This window comes from Elephas maximus, chromosome X (genome assembly GCF_024166365.1).
Source record: "Elephas maximus indicus isolate mEleMax1 chromosome X, mEleMax1 primary haplotype, whole genome shotgun sequence".
In the NCBI taxonomy this organism is placed as follows: Eukaryota; Metazoa; Chordata; class Mammalia; order Proboscidea; family Elephantidae; genus Elephas; species Elephas maximus.
In genome coordinates, this window is record NC_064846.1 from 145,798,416 (window position 1) to 145,817,223 (window position 18,808).

General features: G+C 38.9%; 1 protein-coding gene across 1 annotated transcript; it reads left to right on the forward strand.

Moving 5' to 3' along the window:
* The first annotated feature begins 11,159 nt into the window (after positions 1 to 11,159).
* LOC126069088 (NADH dehydrogenase [ubiquinone] 1 alpha subcomplex subunit 5-like) lies at positions 11,160 to 17,955 on the forward strand. Its single transcript, XM_049872052.1, has 2 exons — positions 11,160 to 11,236; positions 17,802 to 17,955. The coding sequence occupies exons 1-2, from the start codon at positions 11,160 to 11,162 to the stop codon at positions 17,953 to 17,955; spliced, it is 231 nt and encodes a 76-aa protein (XP_049728009.1).
* The last annotated feature ends 853 nt before the right edge of the window (positions 17,956 to 18,808 follow it).

An 18,808-nucleotide genomic window follows, 5' to 3' on the forward strand; every position in this document is an offset into this window, starting at 1 on the left:
TAAGGTAGATCTTAAAAGAAAGTCACCAAGACATATTATAATCAAACTTGCCAAAACCAAAGATAAAGAGACAATTATAAGAGCAGCGAGGGATAAAAGAAAAGTCACCTACAAAGGAGAGCCAATAAGAATAAGCTCGGACTACTCGGCAGAAACCATGCAGGCAAGAAGGCAATGGGATGACATATTTAAAAAATCGAAGGAAAAAAATTGCCTGCCAAGAATCATATATCCATCAAAACTGTCTCTTAAATATGAAGGTGAAATTAAGACATTTCCAGATAAACACAAGTTGAGGGAATTCGTGAAAACCAAACCAAAACTACAAGAAATACTAAAGGGAGTCCTTTAGGTTAGAAAATCAATAATATCAGGTATCAACCCAAGACTAGAACACTGGGCAGAGCAACCAGAAGTCAACCCAGACAGGGAAATCCAAAAACACAGAGCAAGATTTAAAAAAAAAAAAAAAAAAAGCTCAAAACAGTGTAACAGTGATGTTATTATATAAGAGAAGACAACACTAAAATGATAAAGAGGGACTAAGAAATGTAATCATACACCTTCCATGTGGAGAAGAAGATATGGCGATACAAAGAAATAAAAATTAGGTTTAAATTTAGAAAAATAGGGGTAAATAATAAGGTAACCACAAAGGAGACAAACTATCCTACTCATCAAAATAAAATACAAGGGAAAAATACAGACTCAGCACAAACAAAATCGACAACAACAAACATGAGGAAAGGACAATATATAAAGAAAATCTGCTCAGCACATAAAATCAAGTGGGAAAAAGAAACTGTCAACAACACACAAAAAGACATCAAAATGATAGCACTAAATTCATACCTATCCAAAAAAAATAACAATAATTACCCTGAATAAATGCACCAATAAAGAGACAGAGAGTGGCGGAAAGGATTAAAAAACAAGATCCATCTATCTGCTGCCTACAAGAGACACACCTTAGACTTAGAGACACAAACAAACTAAAACTCAAAGGATGGAAAAAAATATATCAAGCAAACAACAAAACAGAGCAGGAGTGGCAATATTAATTTCTGACAAAATAGACTTTAAAGTTAAATCCATCAGAAAGGATAAGGAAGGACACTATATAGTGATTAAAGGGACAATACACCAAGAAGATATAACCATATTAAATATTTATGCACCCAATGACAGGGCTGCAAGATACATAAAACAAACTCTATCAGCAAAAGGCTGGCAGTTCAAATTCACCAGGCACTCCTTGGAAACCGTGTGGGGGCAGTTTTACTCTGTCTTATAGGGTCGCTGGTGGTGTAGTGGTTAAGTGCTATGGCTGCTAACCAACGGGTCGAAAGTTTGAATCTGCCAGGCGCTCCTTGGAAACCCTATGGGGCATTTCTGCTCTGTCCTATAAGGTCGCTATGAGTCGGAATTGACTCAATGGCAACGGTTTTTATTTTGTTTTCTTTTATTTTCCTAACTTTCATTGTTTGCAGCAGCCTTGTGCAGGAAGACATATAACTAAATCTTCTCCAAGCTGATTGTCAATAATAATCCCCTGACTCCACAAAAGCACACATAATCCATTGCATACCTTTCCCTGCACACTGTTCCCACATCCTGCTGCTGGCACCAAGATAAATGGCTTCATCAAAGGCGGCCATGGAGGCTTGCGACCTGTTGAGGCAGAAACGCTGCCTGGGGGATCAGAGACATCCTAACGCCCTTGCCAAGCATCCTCACTGCCATGTGAGGCGTCGCTCTGCAGAATCCATGAAATAAATCTGTAATGGTGAACAGGGCAGGATTGTGCTACCCAGCCTCACCCCAGAAGTCTTTAGCCTGTGATTAAATTCCTTTGGTATGCATTTTTAAGGTGTGTTGCTCCCCTTGCTAAACATGTTCGATGAGAGAAGACTTGTCTTCTGGAAACAGTATCTGAGGGGCTTCATTCAGTGGAGCAAGGTGCAAGTGTTTGCTATTGAATCTATATTCTGCAAACTGAAGAGTCAGTACAAAATCAAGAATTTTTAAACTTCCTTCCCTTCCCCAAGAGATTTAGAGATCATGCACAATGAATGAATACAGCCGTTCTACCACTCACTTGACATACAGCAAATTGTAACTCGCTCTGGGAGTAAGCAGGGATTTGCAAGATTGGTGCACCGTATTCAAATCCCGTACTCATTCTTCAGCCCCACCTACACTTTATTACGTGCCTGTGGTGCTATTGTTGGTTGAGGATAACCACATAACCCATTTTCTTCAATCGGCCTCTAAGCTGCATTGAATCAAGTCTCAGAATGCCACTGGGTAACCCAAAATAAGTCTCAGGCTTCTTCTGCTTGTTAAAGTACAGGCTCAAATATTTTCATTTGTACTGAAGAATCTCAAATGCCTTTTAAAAAAAAAAAAATTTTGTTTTTGTTGTTGAAAATATACAGAGCAAAACATACACCAATTCAACAATCTCTACATGTACCATTCAGTGATATTAATTACATTGTTCAGGTTCTGCAACCATTCTCATCCTTCTTTTCCAAATTGTTCCTCTGCCATTAACATAAACTCACTGCCCCCTAAGCTTTCTATCTTGAGGTGTTGTTGTCAATTTGATCCCATATAGCTAGATCTTTAAAAAAGCACAGTGCTCAAGGTAGACATTCTTTCCTAATTAAGCTACATTATTGTTCGGTTTAAAGAAGATTTCAGGGGCTATTTTTGTTTCAGGGCTTAAGGGTTAAAGATTATCTCAGGGCAATTGTTTTGGGAGTTCATCCAGCCTGAATGGCTCCAAAAAGTCTGGATTCCATAAGAATTTGAAATTCTGTCCTGCCAAATGCCTTTTTTTTTTTTTTAAAGCCAAACAGACTTTCTGGATATAATTTGGAATTGCAAGCTTCATTCATCAAGTCAAAATTAGTACATATTAATGCTCACCACTAAGCCAATTCACATGAGTTCTAGAACCAGGATCTTACTGAAAATGTTCTCATACCAGATCAATTTCCCTGAACTTTAGTAGTTAACAATAAGCATTTACTTGACAAATACCAAACCTGTTGCCGTCGAGTGGATTCTGACTGATAGCAACCCCATAGGACAAAGTAGAACTGCCCCATAGGGTTCCCAAGTCACAGCTGGTGGATTTGAACCACCCACCTTTTGGTAGCCATTAAACGCTTAACCACTGTGCCGCCCAGATAATAAAAACCGACTGGAGTTGTGTTAGAAATACTTAGGTGCTGGATACAGTCCTGTGGCTGAAAGTGGTCTAGACAGGAAATGATGGGTGAAACCCTATGAGAAGGAAATAATCAGTAGAGAATAAAGAAAGAAGGAAACCATCACGTGAACATAGCCAGGGATGAGAGAGGGTGGGCTCAGGTGGAGTTAGACATCATGGAACTATGATCACAGTGGTGGTGTTACTTTCTCCAGCTGCCCAGATGCAAACAGAAAACAAGAAGTTGGATTCATCCAAGAATGGAATTTTGGCACATGGATTTGATGGAAAGACGATGGAAAAAGGATGTTAAGGATTCTGGTAAGGAGAGGCTAGAGTTATGGACCGCAGAATATAAGCTAGATAGAAAAAGGAAGATAGGGATTTTTAGGGAGGAATTCATGGGTCAAGTGAGGAGAGGTCTCTGGAGGTTGACCAATACGTGTGGTGGGAGTAACTGAATGAGAGAGGGGAATTTACAAGATGGCGGTCAGAGTGGGCTGTGTGAACATAGAATTTCACAGGTGATGCAATTCTAAGAGTGACAAGTTTCAGAGGAAGGCCATGGGAGTGGGTGAATGGAGTGGAGTGTAGGAGAAAGCCATGGAAGAAGACAAAATGAAGAACTTGAAAGGAAAGGAATGATTTGTTATCTACCTGGATGAAGTCCATAAGATGATGGCCAGACTGAGGTGGAGAGAAAACAGTGACAATCCCTGACTAAGGAGGAGTGACTAGGAGACTGGAAGATAACAGAAACGAGGAAATTTGTTGTTGTTGTTGTGTGCTGTTGAGCTGATTTAAACTCATAGTGACCCCATGTGACAGAGTAGAATTACCCCAAAGGGTTTTCTTGAGTGTAATCTTCACCGAAGCAGATCACCAGGTCTTTCTCCTGAGGAGCTGCTGGGTGGGTTCAAACCACTAACCTTTTGGTTAGCAGCTGAGCGCTTAATCATTGCATCATCAGGGCTCTTAGGGGGTGGCATAGTTGCACTATATGAGTCTCAAAAGCCAAAGCTTTTATACCAAGATAAGGAATGGTCTGGAAGAAGAATGAAGAGTTACATAGGGACCTGCCTCACTCCCAACCTGATACCCTGTGAGTGGGAAATGGAGCACTTCCACTTGAGAGACCCACAAAGGGACAGGGGCCTCAGGACAAAGCCAGATTTCAGTTAGGACTGGGAGAGGAGTGATTGAGGATATAGGGAAATTTACTGTGGAATAAAAAACCAAAAACCGGTTGCTGTCGAGTTGATTCCAACTCATGGTGACACACGTGATCTATATCGTTTTCAATCGTTGATTTTTTTTCAGAAGCAGATGGCCAGGCCTTTCTTCCCAGGTGCCTTTGGGTGGACTCTAACCTCCAGTCTTTCAGTGAGCAGCCGAGTACATCAACCATTTGCACCACGCAGGGACTCCTGAATGGGATACTAATTTCTGTTCATTTAAGACCTCGATATATGTAGTTCCAAGTGGAGGCGGTAACTTTGGTCTCTTAAGTTACCAAAGCATGGAGTGCTTGTCTCTAAATCCATGCTCTGGTATCCAGGGTGTACAGTGGGTGCCCATGAGAGGAGCTGCCCCCGTCCCAAGGGTGCACATCAAGCTGTTTCTTGACGATGGGAGCCCAGAGGTGAGAGAATAATCCAGCTGGGGTTACCCAGCTGGGGTTGTGGGGCCAAAATAAGGGCTCTGTGGGATGTGAGGATAAAAAGTGAGGATGGAGGTGAATAAAAAAGGAGTCTGGGTCTAAGCAGAGCAGAGAAACAGAAGGTGACAGGAGGCTGCAGGGAATGAGCTCAAAAGAAAGAAAGCAAAAGCGAAACAAAGGTAAACACTCAGAAAGAGCCTCGTATCAGAAAGAGCATCTTCTTTTCCCTAGGAAAGGAAGTGCCGCCTCTCCCAAAACCAATTACGGTGGCAGGAGACAGAAGGCCTGGCACGCACTAAGGAGAGAAAAATGGCTGTAAAGCACTTTGCAAAAATAAAGAGTTATATAAAGGTCCGATAATAATAAATCACCTTGCCTGAGGTCTGAAAACCTTAAAATAACCTGAAAACTCCAAATGTGGAAGAGAAGCAGAAGGCATCAACGAGCTTCCCAAAAGGTTTGTGTGCTTACTTTAAATTCCTCCCCCTCAACTTTTCCAGCCAGGTTCTTTAAGAGCAGACCGTATTTTCGGGTTTTCAGATGAAAATGGGGCTAGTCCCAGTTTAAACCTGCCACCTCCACCCCATTCCCACCCCGTGGGACTAGCGGAGGAGGGCAGGGACTCTGAGGGAAACCTGTTTCCTGAATCTGGCATCTGCCGTTTTGAATACTAATGCCTCTGTGTTTTGTGAAGGCTTTCTTTTCTTCCTTTTGTTATATAAAAAGAGAGAGATGGGAGGGGGGAAAAAATCTTCATTCCTGGAAAAAAAAAGAAAAATAGGTCTTTCTGAATTTTCAGTACCTAGTTTTTTTTTTTTTTAGTTTTTAGTCTTGTTCTTTATATATCTACTTGTTCCATTGTTAAATAAACCCACATATTTAAGGGTGACACAGTCTCTTTACTAAGACCTGGTCAGGCCCATGTGCCTTGCTAAAAATGGACCTTGATGACTGCTGTTTCCATTTTTTTTTCTCAGAAATAATTTTGATTATTTTTATCCTGCTTCTCTCCATCAACCACTCACAAGAGAAGGGTTACCTTTTCACAAAAAGAAGAAAAAAAAATCTTAAATAAGCCAGGCGCTCAAGCATGTGTGGGACAGAAAGTTTTCTTAAAAGCATCTCTGTGAGCCCCCCAACAGACACTCAGTACCTTGGGAAAATGAGCTTTAAATTTGGAGTAAAAGCTCTTCCCCAGTAAAACTGTTTCCTGTTAATCCCCATGATATTCGCTGTGTCCCTACATCTTATTTTGTGCAGACCTGAATATCCTCCTGAAAATGGATAATTTAATGAAAGTGGGTGATATGAATCACCCAGGGACAATCTGAATTATTATCTGTAGATAATTCATTATGCACATATTTCTAGCGAGATCCTTAAATCAGCAGGGCTTCTTAATCAGAGACTTTCAAATTTTGGCTGTAATAACTAGAGACTTGACCCATAAATCAGCAAATAGGCCAGCAGGCTCGCCACATGCTTCACATTTCTGCTGGGGGAAAAAAAGACACTTAATTATCCTGAGGTCACAGAAGAAGGGAAAAATGGACATGAAAAGTTGGTGGGGTTTTATAGCAAAGGGTAACTAATTTCAGCATTTTCTTAAAAGTGAGCTTGGGAAAGGAAGACAGTGAAAATATCTGAAATCGAGTTAGGCATGTTAAAGAGAGAAAGATGTATGAACCATTTCCAGACGCAACCTTCCCAACAAACCCTGTCTCCCATTTCCAATAAGATGATTGTCCCAAATGTGAACATTTTTCTCATGTTACCAGTTTTGCAAATTAAATGTCTAATATGGAAGACATGAATAATAAGGCTGACTATAAGGAAGAAAACATCTAGTCACAGACTTGGAACATGGGACTTCTCATTTTGATCAATATAAACCAAAAACCAAACCCACTGCCGTCAAGTCAATTCCGATTCATAACAACCCTATAGGACAGAGTAGAACTGCCCCATAGAGTTTCCAAGGAGCACCTGGTGGATTTCAACTGCCAGCCTTTTGGTTAGCAGCCGTAACACTTAACCACTACACCACCAGGGTCTCCTTGATCAATATAAGTAATGGTAATAAAGGGTTAACGTTTATTTTCTATTTCTAGTATCTCCCTCCCCTTACTTCACTAGAACCTTGCAGCTATTACTCTGTTCCCTTCCTATCCTTCAGGTCCTATCCCATAGGGCCCCATAGTAAAAATCTGCAGTCTAGTAAGGACCCTATATTGATTTCATCTACCACCTATTTGTCAGTTATTGTACTGTGATGGTTTGTGTGTTGCTGTGATGCTGTAAACTATGCCACCAGTATTTCAAATACCAGCAGAGTCTCTCATGGTGGACAAGTTTCATCGAAGCTTCCAGACTAACACAGAGTAGGAGAAAAGGCCTGGTGATCTGCTTCTGAAAATTAGCCAATGACAACACTATGAATCACAACAGAATATTGTCCAATATAGTGCTGAAAGATGAGCCTTCTAAGTTAGAAGGTGCTCAAAATACATAGTGGCTGCAACAGTGGACTTGAGCAAACCAACAACTGTGAAGATGGTGCAGGACTGGGAAAATGTTTTGGTCTGTTGTACAAGGGGTGGCCATGAATTGGAGCTGACTCCATGGCAACTAATAACAATTAATCTCATAGTGCAATGTGCAGCTGGACCGATACCCCATGGGTTGTAGCACCGGGAGACTTGGGTTAATATCCTAATACTATTAATTACCCTGTGTAGTAGAGTAGCACTGTGTAGTAGATGCTATTGGTGCCCCTCCCAGATCCTCTTCCCCTGGCTCATACACTCATCTCCTAGCTGCTGCCTTCTCCAGGGAATTGCCCTTAGTCAAATGGGAGGCATTTCTCCCAGAAAATCAAGCCCCTCTCTCCTTCCAAAAGTAGCCGTTGGCCAATGACTGACTGACCCAGGAGTAAAAAGGTTGCAGTCTCAAGGGGACCTCTATTCTGTGGTGCTATGTGTGCTCCATGGAAACCCTGGTGGCATAGTGGTTAAGTGTTACGGCTGCTAACCAAAAGGTTGGCAGTTCAAATCCACCAGGCACTCCTTGGAAACTCTATGGGGCAGTTCTATTCTGTCCTATAGGGTTGCAATGAGTAGGAATCGACTCAATGGCAACGAGTAGTAGTAGTAGTATGTGTGCTCCAAGGCTCCCCAGGGGATCAGGCTGAAATCAGCCTCTCGCCTAGACCCCGTTCTTTCTTAACTTTTCTTCTGCTGTCTTATCCTACAAAAAAAAACCCAGCGCCATCAAGTCGATTCCGACTCATAGTGACCCTATAGGACAGAGCAGAACTGCCCCACAGAGTTTCCAAGGAGTCCTATCCTACTTCCCTCCTTTCCTTTCTCCTAAGAGAACTTGCTCAATAAGCCACTTGAACAGGAATTCCCATTTCAGGTTCTGTTTCTAGGGAAGCCACTGTGACCCAGGACAGTGGCTCCAGGGGAAGGTTTTCTCTCTCTGTCAAGTCCTTGTCTCTTTTCAGCTTCTATTCCTTGATTCCATGGCAATCTTCATGTGGCATGGCATTTATCTTCCCCCATCTGTGCTTCCTTGCTTCTGTGCCTAATCTTTTTTTTTTTTTTAACCTTAAAAGTGATTGGTTCAGGACACACCCTATACTGATATGGCCTGGTTAACATAACAAAGAAAACTGTTCCCAAATGGGATTACATTCACAGGTATAGGGGTAAGGATTTACAACACGTATTTTGGGAGGATACAATTCAATCCATAACACCTGTGATGCATCACATTCAGGTTTAATGTTTATTCAATAGTAAAACTTTTCTTTCTTTTCTATATTTGTGGAGAGGTTTTCTGGGTTGGGAGTATATTTTGTTTTTAGTAACTTTTCACCAACAATAAACATGGCAAAGCTTAATCTTGGGGTAAGGGAACCCACTGTCCTGGTTTGCCTGGGATCGAGGGCTTCCTAGAACGTGGGACTTTCAGTGCTAAAACTGGGACAGTTCCAGGAGAACTGGGAAGGTTGGTCACCCTGTCATGGAGTACGGTAGAACACCCTCAGCTCCAGGGCTTGGAGCACCATGGAGGAACCTCAATGGGAGAACAGTATTAGAGTGGCGAGAGGGGTTAGTTATAGGAGCGTGACAGGTCATTGGGATGAATGAGAAATGTCCTTTTACAGGTCTTAATCTTGCTGAGCTTTATTATCATCAGGGTTATTGCTGTTATTTTCCTTTTAATTTGGAAAAAGTTTCAAACTTACAGAAAGTAGCAAGAAGAATGCAAAGAACTTCCATATACCCTTTACCCAGAATCACCAATTTTTAACATTTTGCATATTTGCTTTATTATTTTCTGTGTGTGTGTCTCTTTTTTCTGGACCATTAGAGAGCAGGCTCCATCTGCATGCCTATTTACCCCTTAATATTTCAGTGTATATTTCCTAAGAACAAGGATATTCTCTTACACAACCATAACTCAGTTACCAAATTTAAGAAATTTAACATTGATGCAATACTTTTTTTAATCAACAGCTCGTATTCCAAATACACCAATTGTCCCAATAATGTCCTTTGTAGTGAGAAACCATTTTAACTCTCTTGGGATCTAGATTTCTGGGTCCATGAAGCTGGGATGACCCACTCAGGCCATTTGCCCTTAGGTGTCCTTTTGTCGTCAAGTGACAATGCATACTCTGTTTAAAATGAAAATAAAGAGATTTATTGAGAGCAAAGGCAGCTTGATCCGGCGATGTGTTGGATCTCACAAAATGAAAACCAGTGCTCCAAAAAGGTGCAGGCATACAGGCATAGGTATAGGGTTATATTAGGAACCTAGCTTACAAGCTTACAATATTCTGATTGATAGGTGAGCAATCAGTAAATTGAAAGTCAGGATATCTTGAAGCTGGGCTTTGGTTGGGATTGGTTAAGAGACTACATGTGGGTTAAGGGGGTTGGGTACACTCACATAATTGTAGAAGTATGTGCTTGAAAGGGGGTCACAAGATGATTGATAGGGGCCCAGGGTCTCTAGTTCCACCCAGCCAAAGGCCCAAGGTCATATGCATGTGAAGAAGTCAAGGTTACAATCTCAGGAACGCAGAAGCAGAAGTCACAAAATGGAGTCAGGCCTATGCCTGAGCCAGCCACCCTAGGCATGCCAGGCACCTGAGTTTTGGAACTCTTGCACACTTTTGAACCTTGAGCCTTAAAGCTAAAAAGTTACCTTTGAGTCAAACAATGGTCTACATAATCGAGTAAGACCATTTTGCCTTGGGCATTATGCTCTTTTGAAGAATTCAGCCAATTTCAGGAAACAAAGACTCCAAAGATTAGACTAGAGCTATGTTTTAGGGTAAATCAGTAATTATTTTAATTGTTCTTTAAGACAATGCCATATGAAATTCTTCCTGACTACAATTGTTTATCAGTTCTGTTCCGGCCCTTTTCCCATGGCAATGCTGGTAAGATGTGGTATAAGAATTTTAGAAGTTCTCATCTTTGGAACATTTTTGACTCTCTAGTCAAAAATCGGAATCGACTCAAGGGCACTGGGTGTTTAGTCGAAATGTTACCCTGATTTGCAAATCATATATTAAATAAACTTCAATCAATTTCTACTATTGGCTTAATATGATTTTTGTTTTAACAGTACTTAAAAAAAAAAAAAATTCCGTGCCAGGATCTAGTCCAGGAGCATACATTGCATTTAATTTTCATCTGTTTTTAGTTTGCCTTCATCTGGAATAGTTCCTGTCTTTCTTTGTATTTTATGATGTTGACATTTTGAAGAGAATAGGCCAATTATTTTATAGAATGTCCCTCAATTGGGACCTTTCTTATTTTTAGAATGGGAATAATAACATCCACCTCACAGGATTCAGTACGATTAAATCCTAACCTTACTTTAAAGATTAAATATGATAGTATTTGTGATATTATTACCACGTGAGAAGAGCTCAATAAATAATGCATATTTGGATAGGAGAAAAAGAAAAGAAGAACTTTACAAGATACTTCTCTGTGGAAAGATTTAAGGTTTAAAAAATGTGTATAGAAAGCCATTGGCAATGAAGATAATGTTATAGATTTGAGGCCTATTCTAGTCATTTATTAGATGTTTCATTTTTATTCACTTAGCAAATATTTATTGAGTACCTAGAATGTGTCTGGAAATATCAGGCAAGTTTCTTATCCCATCTCAATTTTATGATATTATCTGTAAATTGGGGTTATTAATAATATTTTCAAGCAGAGGGCTGCGCACCGTCGGCTCGTCTGCTCTGTCATGGCGAGGCTGCTGAAGAAGACTACTGGCCTTGTGAGACTGGCTGTATGTGAGGGCCCACACGAGAGACTAAAAGTATTATGCACAGTCAAGGGCTACAACAATCAAGACAGCACAATCTAGTAGCCCATCCATGTATACTGAAAGAAAACAAAACAAGATAAGACTCAGTGAGCAAATATAGAATAAATCACTACAATATCTTAGTGATGGCTTGGAGACAGCAGTCGATATCAAACCACATAAAGAAGCAGACCATGACTGCTTCTACAACCCCCCAAACAAAAGAATCAAAATCTTTCCCAAATGAAAATACGATCCTGGAATTATCAGATACAGAATATAAAAAACTAATTTACAGAATGCTTCAAGACATCAGGGATGACCTCAGAAATGAAATAAGGCAATCTGCAGAAAAAGCCAAGGAACACACTGATAAAACAGTTGAAGAACTCAAAAAGATTATTCAAGAACATAGTGGAAAAATTAATAAGTTGTAAGAATCCATAGAGAGACAGCATGCAGAAATCCAAAAGATTAACAATAAAATTACAGAATTAGACAACGCAATAGGAAGTCAGAGGAGCAGACTCGAGCAATTAGAATGCAGACTGGGAAATCTGGAGGACCAGGGAATTAACACCAACATAGCTGGAAAAAAATCAGATAAAAGAATTTAAAAAAATGAAGAAACCCTAAGAATCATGTGGGACTCTATCAAGAAGGATAATTTGTGTGTAATTGGAGTCCTAGAACAAGGAGGGATAACAGAAAACACAGAGAAAATCGTTGAAGATCTGCTGACAGAAAACTTCCCTGACATTGTGAAAGACGAAAGGATATCTATCCAAGATGCTCATTGAACCCCATTTAAGACTGATCCAAAAAGAAAAACACCAAGACATATTATCATCAAACTTGCCAAAAACAAAGATAAAGAGAAAATTTTAAAAGCAGCCAGGGATAAAAGAAAGGTCTCCTTCAAGGGAAAATCAATAAGAATAAGTTCAGACTACTCAGCAGAAACCATGCAGGCAAGAAGGCAATGGGATGACATATACAGAACACTGAAGGAGAAAAACTGCCAGCCAAGGATCATATATCCAGCAAAACTCTCTCTGAAATATGAAGGCAAAATTAAGATATTTACAGATAAACACAAGCTTTGAGAATTTGCAAAAACCAAACCAAAGCTACAAGAAATACTAAAGGAAATTGTTTGGTCAGAAAACCAATAATATCAGATACCAGCACAACACAAGGTCACAGAACAGAATATCCTGATATCAACTCAAATAGGGAAATCGCAAAAACAAATTAAAATGGATTAAAAAAATGCTCAAAACAGGGAATCATTGAAGTCAATATGTAAAAGATCACAATAATCAAAAAGAGGGACTAAATACAGGTGGCATAGAACTGCCATATGGAGAGGGATACAAGGCGATATAGGACAATACAAGTTAGGTTTTTACTTAGAAAAATAGGGGTAAAAATTAAGGTAACCACAAAAAGGTATAACAACTCCATAACTCAAAATAAAAACCAAGAAAAACGTTTAACGACTCAGCAAACTTAAAGTCAAATACTATGAAAATGAGGAAAACACAATTTACAAAGACAAACGTCTCAGCACAAAAAAGTAAGTGGAAAATTGAAATTGTCAACAACACACATAAAAAGGCATCAAAATGACAACACTAAACACATACTTATCTATAATTACACTGAATGTAAATGGACTAAATGCACCAATAAAGAGACAGAGAGTCTCGAACTGGATAAAGAAACACGATCCATCTATATGCTGCCTACAAGAGACACACCTTAGACTTAGAGACACAAACAAACTAAAACTCAAAGGATGGAAAAAAATCTATCAAGCAAACAATAAGCAAAAAAGAAGAGGAGTAGCAATATTAATTTCTGACAAAATAGACTTTAAACTTAAATCCACCAAAAAGGATAAAGAAGGACACTACATAATGATAAAAGGGACAATTGATCACGAATATATAACCATATTAAATATTTATGCACCCAACGACAGGGCTGCAAGACACATAAATCAAATTTTAACAGAACTGAAAAGTGAGATAGACACCTCCACAATCATAGTAGGAGACTTCAACATACCATTCTCGGAGAAGGACAGGACATCCAGTAAGAAGCTCAATAGAGACAAGGAAGACCTAATTACAACAATCAACCAACTTGACCTCATTGACTTATACAGAACTCTCCACCCAACTGCTGCAAAGTATACTTTTTTTTCTAGCACACATGGAACATTCTCTAGAATAGACCACATATTAGGTCATAAAACAAACCTTTGCAGAATCCAAAACATCGAAATATTACAAAGCATCTTCCCAGACCACAAGGCCATAAAAGTGGAAATCAATAACAGAAAAATTAGGGAAAAGAAATCAAATACTTGGAAACTGAACAATACCCTCCTGAAAAAAGACTGGGTTACAGAAGACATTAAAGAGGGAATAAGGAAATTCATAGAATGCAATGAGAATGAAAATACTTCCTATCAAAACCTCTGGGACACAGCAAAAGCAGTGCTCAGAGGCCAATTTATATCGATAAATGCACACATCCAAAAAGAAGAAAGAGCCAAAATTAGAGAACAGTCCCTACAACTTGAACAAATAGAAAGTGAGCAACAAAAGAATCCATCAGGCACCAGAAGAAAACAAATAATAAAAATGAGAGCTGAACTAAATGAATTAGAGAACAGAAAAACAATTGAAAGAATTAACAAAGCTAAAAGCTGGTTCTTCGAAAAAATTAACAAAATTGATAAACCATTGGCCAGACTGACTAAAGAAATACAGGAAAGGAAACAAATAACCCAAATAAGAAACGAGATGGGCCACATCACAACAGACCCAACTGAAATTAAAAGAATCATATCAGATTATTAGGAAAAATTGTACTCTAAGAAATTTGCAAACCTAGAAGAAATGGATGAATTCCTGGAAAAACACCACCTACCTAAACTAACACAATCAGAAGTAGAACAACTAAATAGACCCATAACAAAAAAAGAGATTGAAACGGTAATCAAAAAACTCCCCCCCAAAAAAAGCCCTGGCCCGTTGGCTTCACTGCAGAGTTCTACCAAACTTTCAGAGAAGAGTTAACACCACTACTACTAAAGGTATTTCAAAGCATAGAAAATGATGGAATACTACCTAACTCATTCTATGAAGCCACCATTTCCCTGATACCAAAACCAGGTAAAGACATCACAAAAAAAGAAAATTACAGACCTATATCCCTCATGAACATAGATGCAAATATCCTCAACAAAATTCTAGCCAATAGAATTCAACAACATATCAAAAAATTAATCCACCATGACCAAGTGGGATTTATACCAGGTATGCAAGGCTGGTTTAATATTAGAAAAACCATTAATGTAATCCACCATATAAATAAAACAAAAGACAAAAGCCACATGATCTTATCAATTGATGTGGAAAAGGCATTTGACAAAGTCTAACACCCATTTATGATAAAAACTCTCACCAAAATAGGAATCGAAGGAAAATTTCTCAACATAATAAAGGGCATCTATACAAACCAACAGCCAACATCACTCTAAATGGAGAGAGCCTGAAAGCATTTCCCTTGAGAACGGGAACCAGACAAGGATGCCCTTATCACCGCTCTTATTCAACATTGTGCTAGAGGTCCTAGCCAGAGCAATTAGGCTAGACAAAGAAATAAAGGGCATCCGGATTGGCAAGGAGGAAGTCAAATTATCTCTATTTGCAGATGACATGATCTTATACACAGAAAACCCTAAGGAATCCTCCAGAAAACTACTGAAACTAATAGAAGAGTTTGGCAGAGTCTCAGGTTATAAGATAAACATACAAAAATCACTTGGATTCCTCTACATCAACAAAAAGAACATCGAAGAGGAAATCACCAAATCAATACCATTCACAGTAGCCCCCAAGAAGATAAAATACTTAGGAATAAATCTTACCAAAGATGTAAAAGACCTATACAAAGAAAACTACAAAGTACTACTACAAGAAACTAAAAAGGACCTACTTAAGTGGAAAAACATACCTTGCTCATGGATAGGAAGACTTACCGTAGTAAAAATGTCTATTCTACCAAAAGCCATCTATACATACAATGCACTTCCGATCCAAATTCCAATGTTGTTTTTTAATGTGATGGAGAAACAAATCACCAACTTCATATGGAAGGGAAAGAAGCCTCAGATAAGCAAAGCATTACTGAAAAAGAAGAAGAAAGTGGGAGGCCTCACTCTACCTGATTTCAGAACCTATTATACAGCCACAGTAGTCAAAACAGCCTGGTACTGGTACAAAAACAGACACATAGACCAATGGAACAGAATTGAGAACCCAGATATAAATCCATCCACATATGAGCAGCTGATATTTGACAAAGGCCCAGTGTCAGTTAATTGGGGAAAAGATAGTCTTTTTAACAAATGGTGCTGGCATAACTGGATATCCATTTGCAAAAAAATGAAACAGGACCCATACCTCACACCATGCACAAAAACTAACTCCAAGTGGATCAAAGACCTAAACATAAAGACCAAAACGATAAAGATCATGGAAGAAAAAATAGGGACAACCTTAGGAGCCCTAATACAAGGCATAAACAGAATACAAAACATTACCAAAAATGACAAAGAGAAACCAGATAACTGGGAGCTCCTAAAAATCAAACACCTATACTCATCTAAAGACTTCACCAAAAGAGTAAAAAGACCACCTACAGATTGGGAAAGAATTTTCAGCTATGACATCTCCGACCAGCGCCTGATCTCTAAAATCTATATGATTCTGTCAAAACTCAACCACAAAAAGACAAACAACCCAATCAAGAAGTGGGCAAAGGATATGAACACGCACTTCACTAAAGAAGATATTCAGGCAGCTAACAGATACATGAGAAAATGCTCTCGATCATTAGCCATTAGAGAAATGCAAATTAAAACTACGATGAGATTCCATCTCACTCCAACAAGGATGGCATTCATCCAAAATACACAAAATAATAAATGTTGGAGAGGCTGCGGAGAGATTGGAACTCTTACACACTGCTGGTGGGAATGTAAAATGGTACAACCACTTTGGAAATCTATCTGGCGTTATCTTAAACAGTTAGAAATAGTACTTCCATACAACCCAGAAATCCCACTCCTCGGAATATACCCTAGAGAAATAAGAGCCTTCACACAAACAGATATATGCACACCCATGTTTATTGCAGCTCTGTTTACAATAGCAAAAAGCTGGAAGCAACCAAGGTGTCCATCAACGGATGAATGGTTAAATAAATTGTGGTATATTCACACAATGGAATACTACGCATCGATAAAGAACAGTGACGAATCTGTGAAACATTTCATAACATGGAGGAACCTGGAAGGCATTATGCTGAGCGAAATTAGTCAGAGGCAAAAGGACAAATATTGTATAAGACCACTATTATAAGATCTTGAGAAACAGTATAAACTGAGAAGAACACATACTTTTGTGGTTATGAGGGGGGGAGGGAGGGGGGTGGGAGAGGGTTTTTTGCTGATTAATTAGTAGATAAGAACTACTTTAGGTGAAGGGAAGGACAATACTCAATACATGGAAGGTCAGCTCAACTGGACTGGACCAAAAGCAAAGAAGTTTCCGGGAATAACTGAATGCTTCAAAGGTCAGTGGAGCAAGGGCGGGGGTTTAGGGACCATGGTTTAAGGGGACTTCTAAGTCAATTGGCAAAATAATTCTATTATGAAAACATTCTGCATCCCACTTTGAAATGTGGCGTCTGGGGTCTTAAATGCTAACAAGCAGCCATCTAAGATGAATCAATTGGTCTCAACCCACCTGGAGCAAAGGAGAATGAAGAACACCAAGGTCACACGATAACTAAGAGCCCAAGAGACAGAAAGGGCCACATGAACCAGAGACCTACATCATCCTGAAACCAGAAGAACTAGTTGGTGCCCGGCCACAACCGATGACTGCCCTGACAGGGAGCACAACAGAGAACCCCTGAGGGAGCAGGAGATCAGTGGGATGCAGACCCCAAATTCTCATAAAAAGACCATACTTAATGGTCTGACTGAGACTAGAGGAATCCTGACGGTCATGGTCCCCAAACCTTCTGTTGGCCCAGGACAGGAACCATTCCCGAAGACAACTCATCAGACATGAAAGGGACTGGACAGTGGGTAGGAGAGAGATGCTGATGAAGAGTGAGCTATTTGTATCAGGTGGACACTTGAGACTGTGTTGGCATCTCCTGTCTGGAGGGGGAATGGGAGGATAGAGAGAGTTGGAAGCTGGCAAAATTGTCACAAAAGGAGAGACTGGAAGGGCTGACTCATTAGGGGGAGAGCAAGTGGGAGAACAGAGTAAGGTGTATATAAACTTATATGTGACAGTCTGACTTGATTTGTAAACGTTCACTTGAAGCTCAATAAAAGTTAATAAAAAAAAAAGTTAAAAAAAAAAGTATTACACACAAAGATCCTTGATGTTCTTCAGCAAATGCCTAAAAATGCAGGACACAGAAAGTATACGAAAGAGATTACAAATGAGAAGCTGAGTAAGGTCAACATGGAACCAGATTTAAAAAAAAATTAGAAGACCAATTTCAGAGTGGACAAATTGAAGAAGAGATCTTTCAGGCTGAAAATAAACTAAGTCTGGCGAGAAAAATGGTACAGTGGAAACCATGGGAGCCTTTAGTGAAAAAACCTCCTGCCAACTGGAAATGGCCAATATAATCATCTTTAAATGACTTTGGTGTGTTGATAAGAAAATGATATAATTAAATGTTCTCTCATATTATTAAAACGTTTCCATATTATTGACATCTTAAAATGAGGAAAACTGGTAATAGAACAGATTTAGGGGACTTAATAAAATTAGCAATTACTTCACAGTTATGAAAATAGGGACTTGTGAATCAATTTTTAGATTGTAAAGTAGCCACTCAAATTATTTCAAAGATGATAATCTTTAAACAGAGAGATTGTGGGAAGATTTGAATATTATTTGGAAAAATTTCTACAAATCTTGAATGCAGAGACTGTAACCGGAGGTGGAGTACCTTTAGTAGTATCTTCGACACATCATTTAATTTTTTGTATTATCCTGAAAAAAAGAAAAAGGATACTTAATTACTATTATTGTCTCAACAAGTTTATAAGTCATTGCTTGAAGTGAATTGGTGGAGATGTTTAAATGTGATGAGATAGCAAAAGTAAAAAAAAAGTAGCTGGGAATAAAATTTTTAATTGTGATTAACCTCCTTGGCTTTGATCATACATACATATATGTATACATACAGTAAAATTTAAGTATATAATTATACACCGATTACCAAATCTAAACAAAAAATGATATTTTCAAGCAATTTGGGAGAATATCAGAATAAGGAGGATATAGATACTTAAACAATTTCAAAACTATAAAGGTCTATACAAATATAAGTTGATATTTATCTTCTTAATATCAATGTTGGGGCTATTCAAAGTGATTCTTAATAGTCAGGTTTTACTTGCAAAGCAAGTGACAAAAAACTCTTGATATTAGGGTGGCAAAAACTGTTTTTATAAAGTGAACTTGTGTACAAGG

Excerpts from the sequence above, each read along its gene's own strand:
- LOC126069088 (XM_049872052.1), top strand. The coding sequence starts at position 11,160 with ATGGCGAGGCTGCTGAAGAAGACTACTGGCCTTGTGAGACTGGCTGTA. Across the intron at positions 11,237-17,801 it reads CCACACGAGAGACTAAAAGT|AAAAAAATTAGAAGACCAAT; the intron begins ATTATGCACAGT and ends AACCAGATTTAA.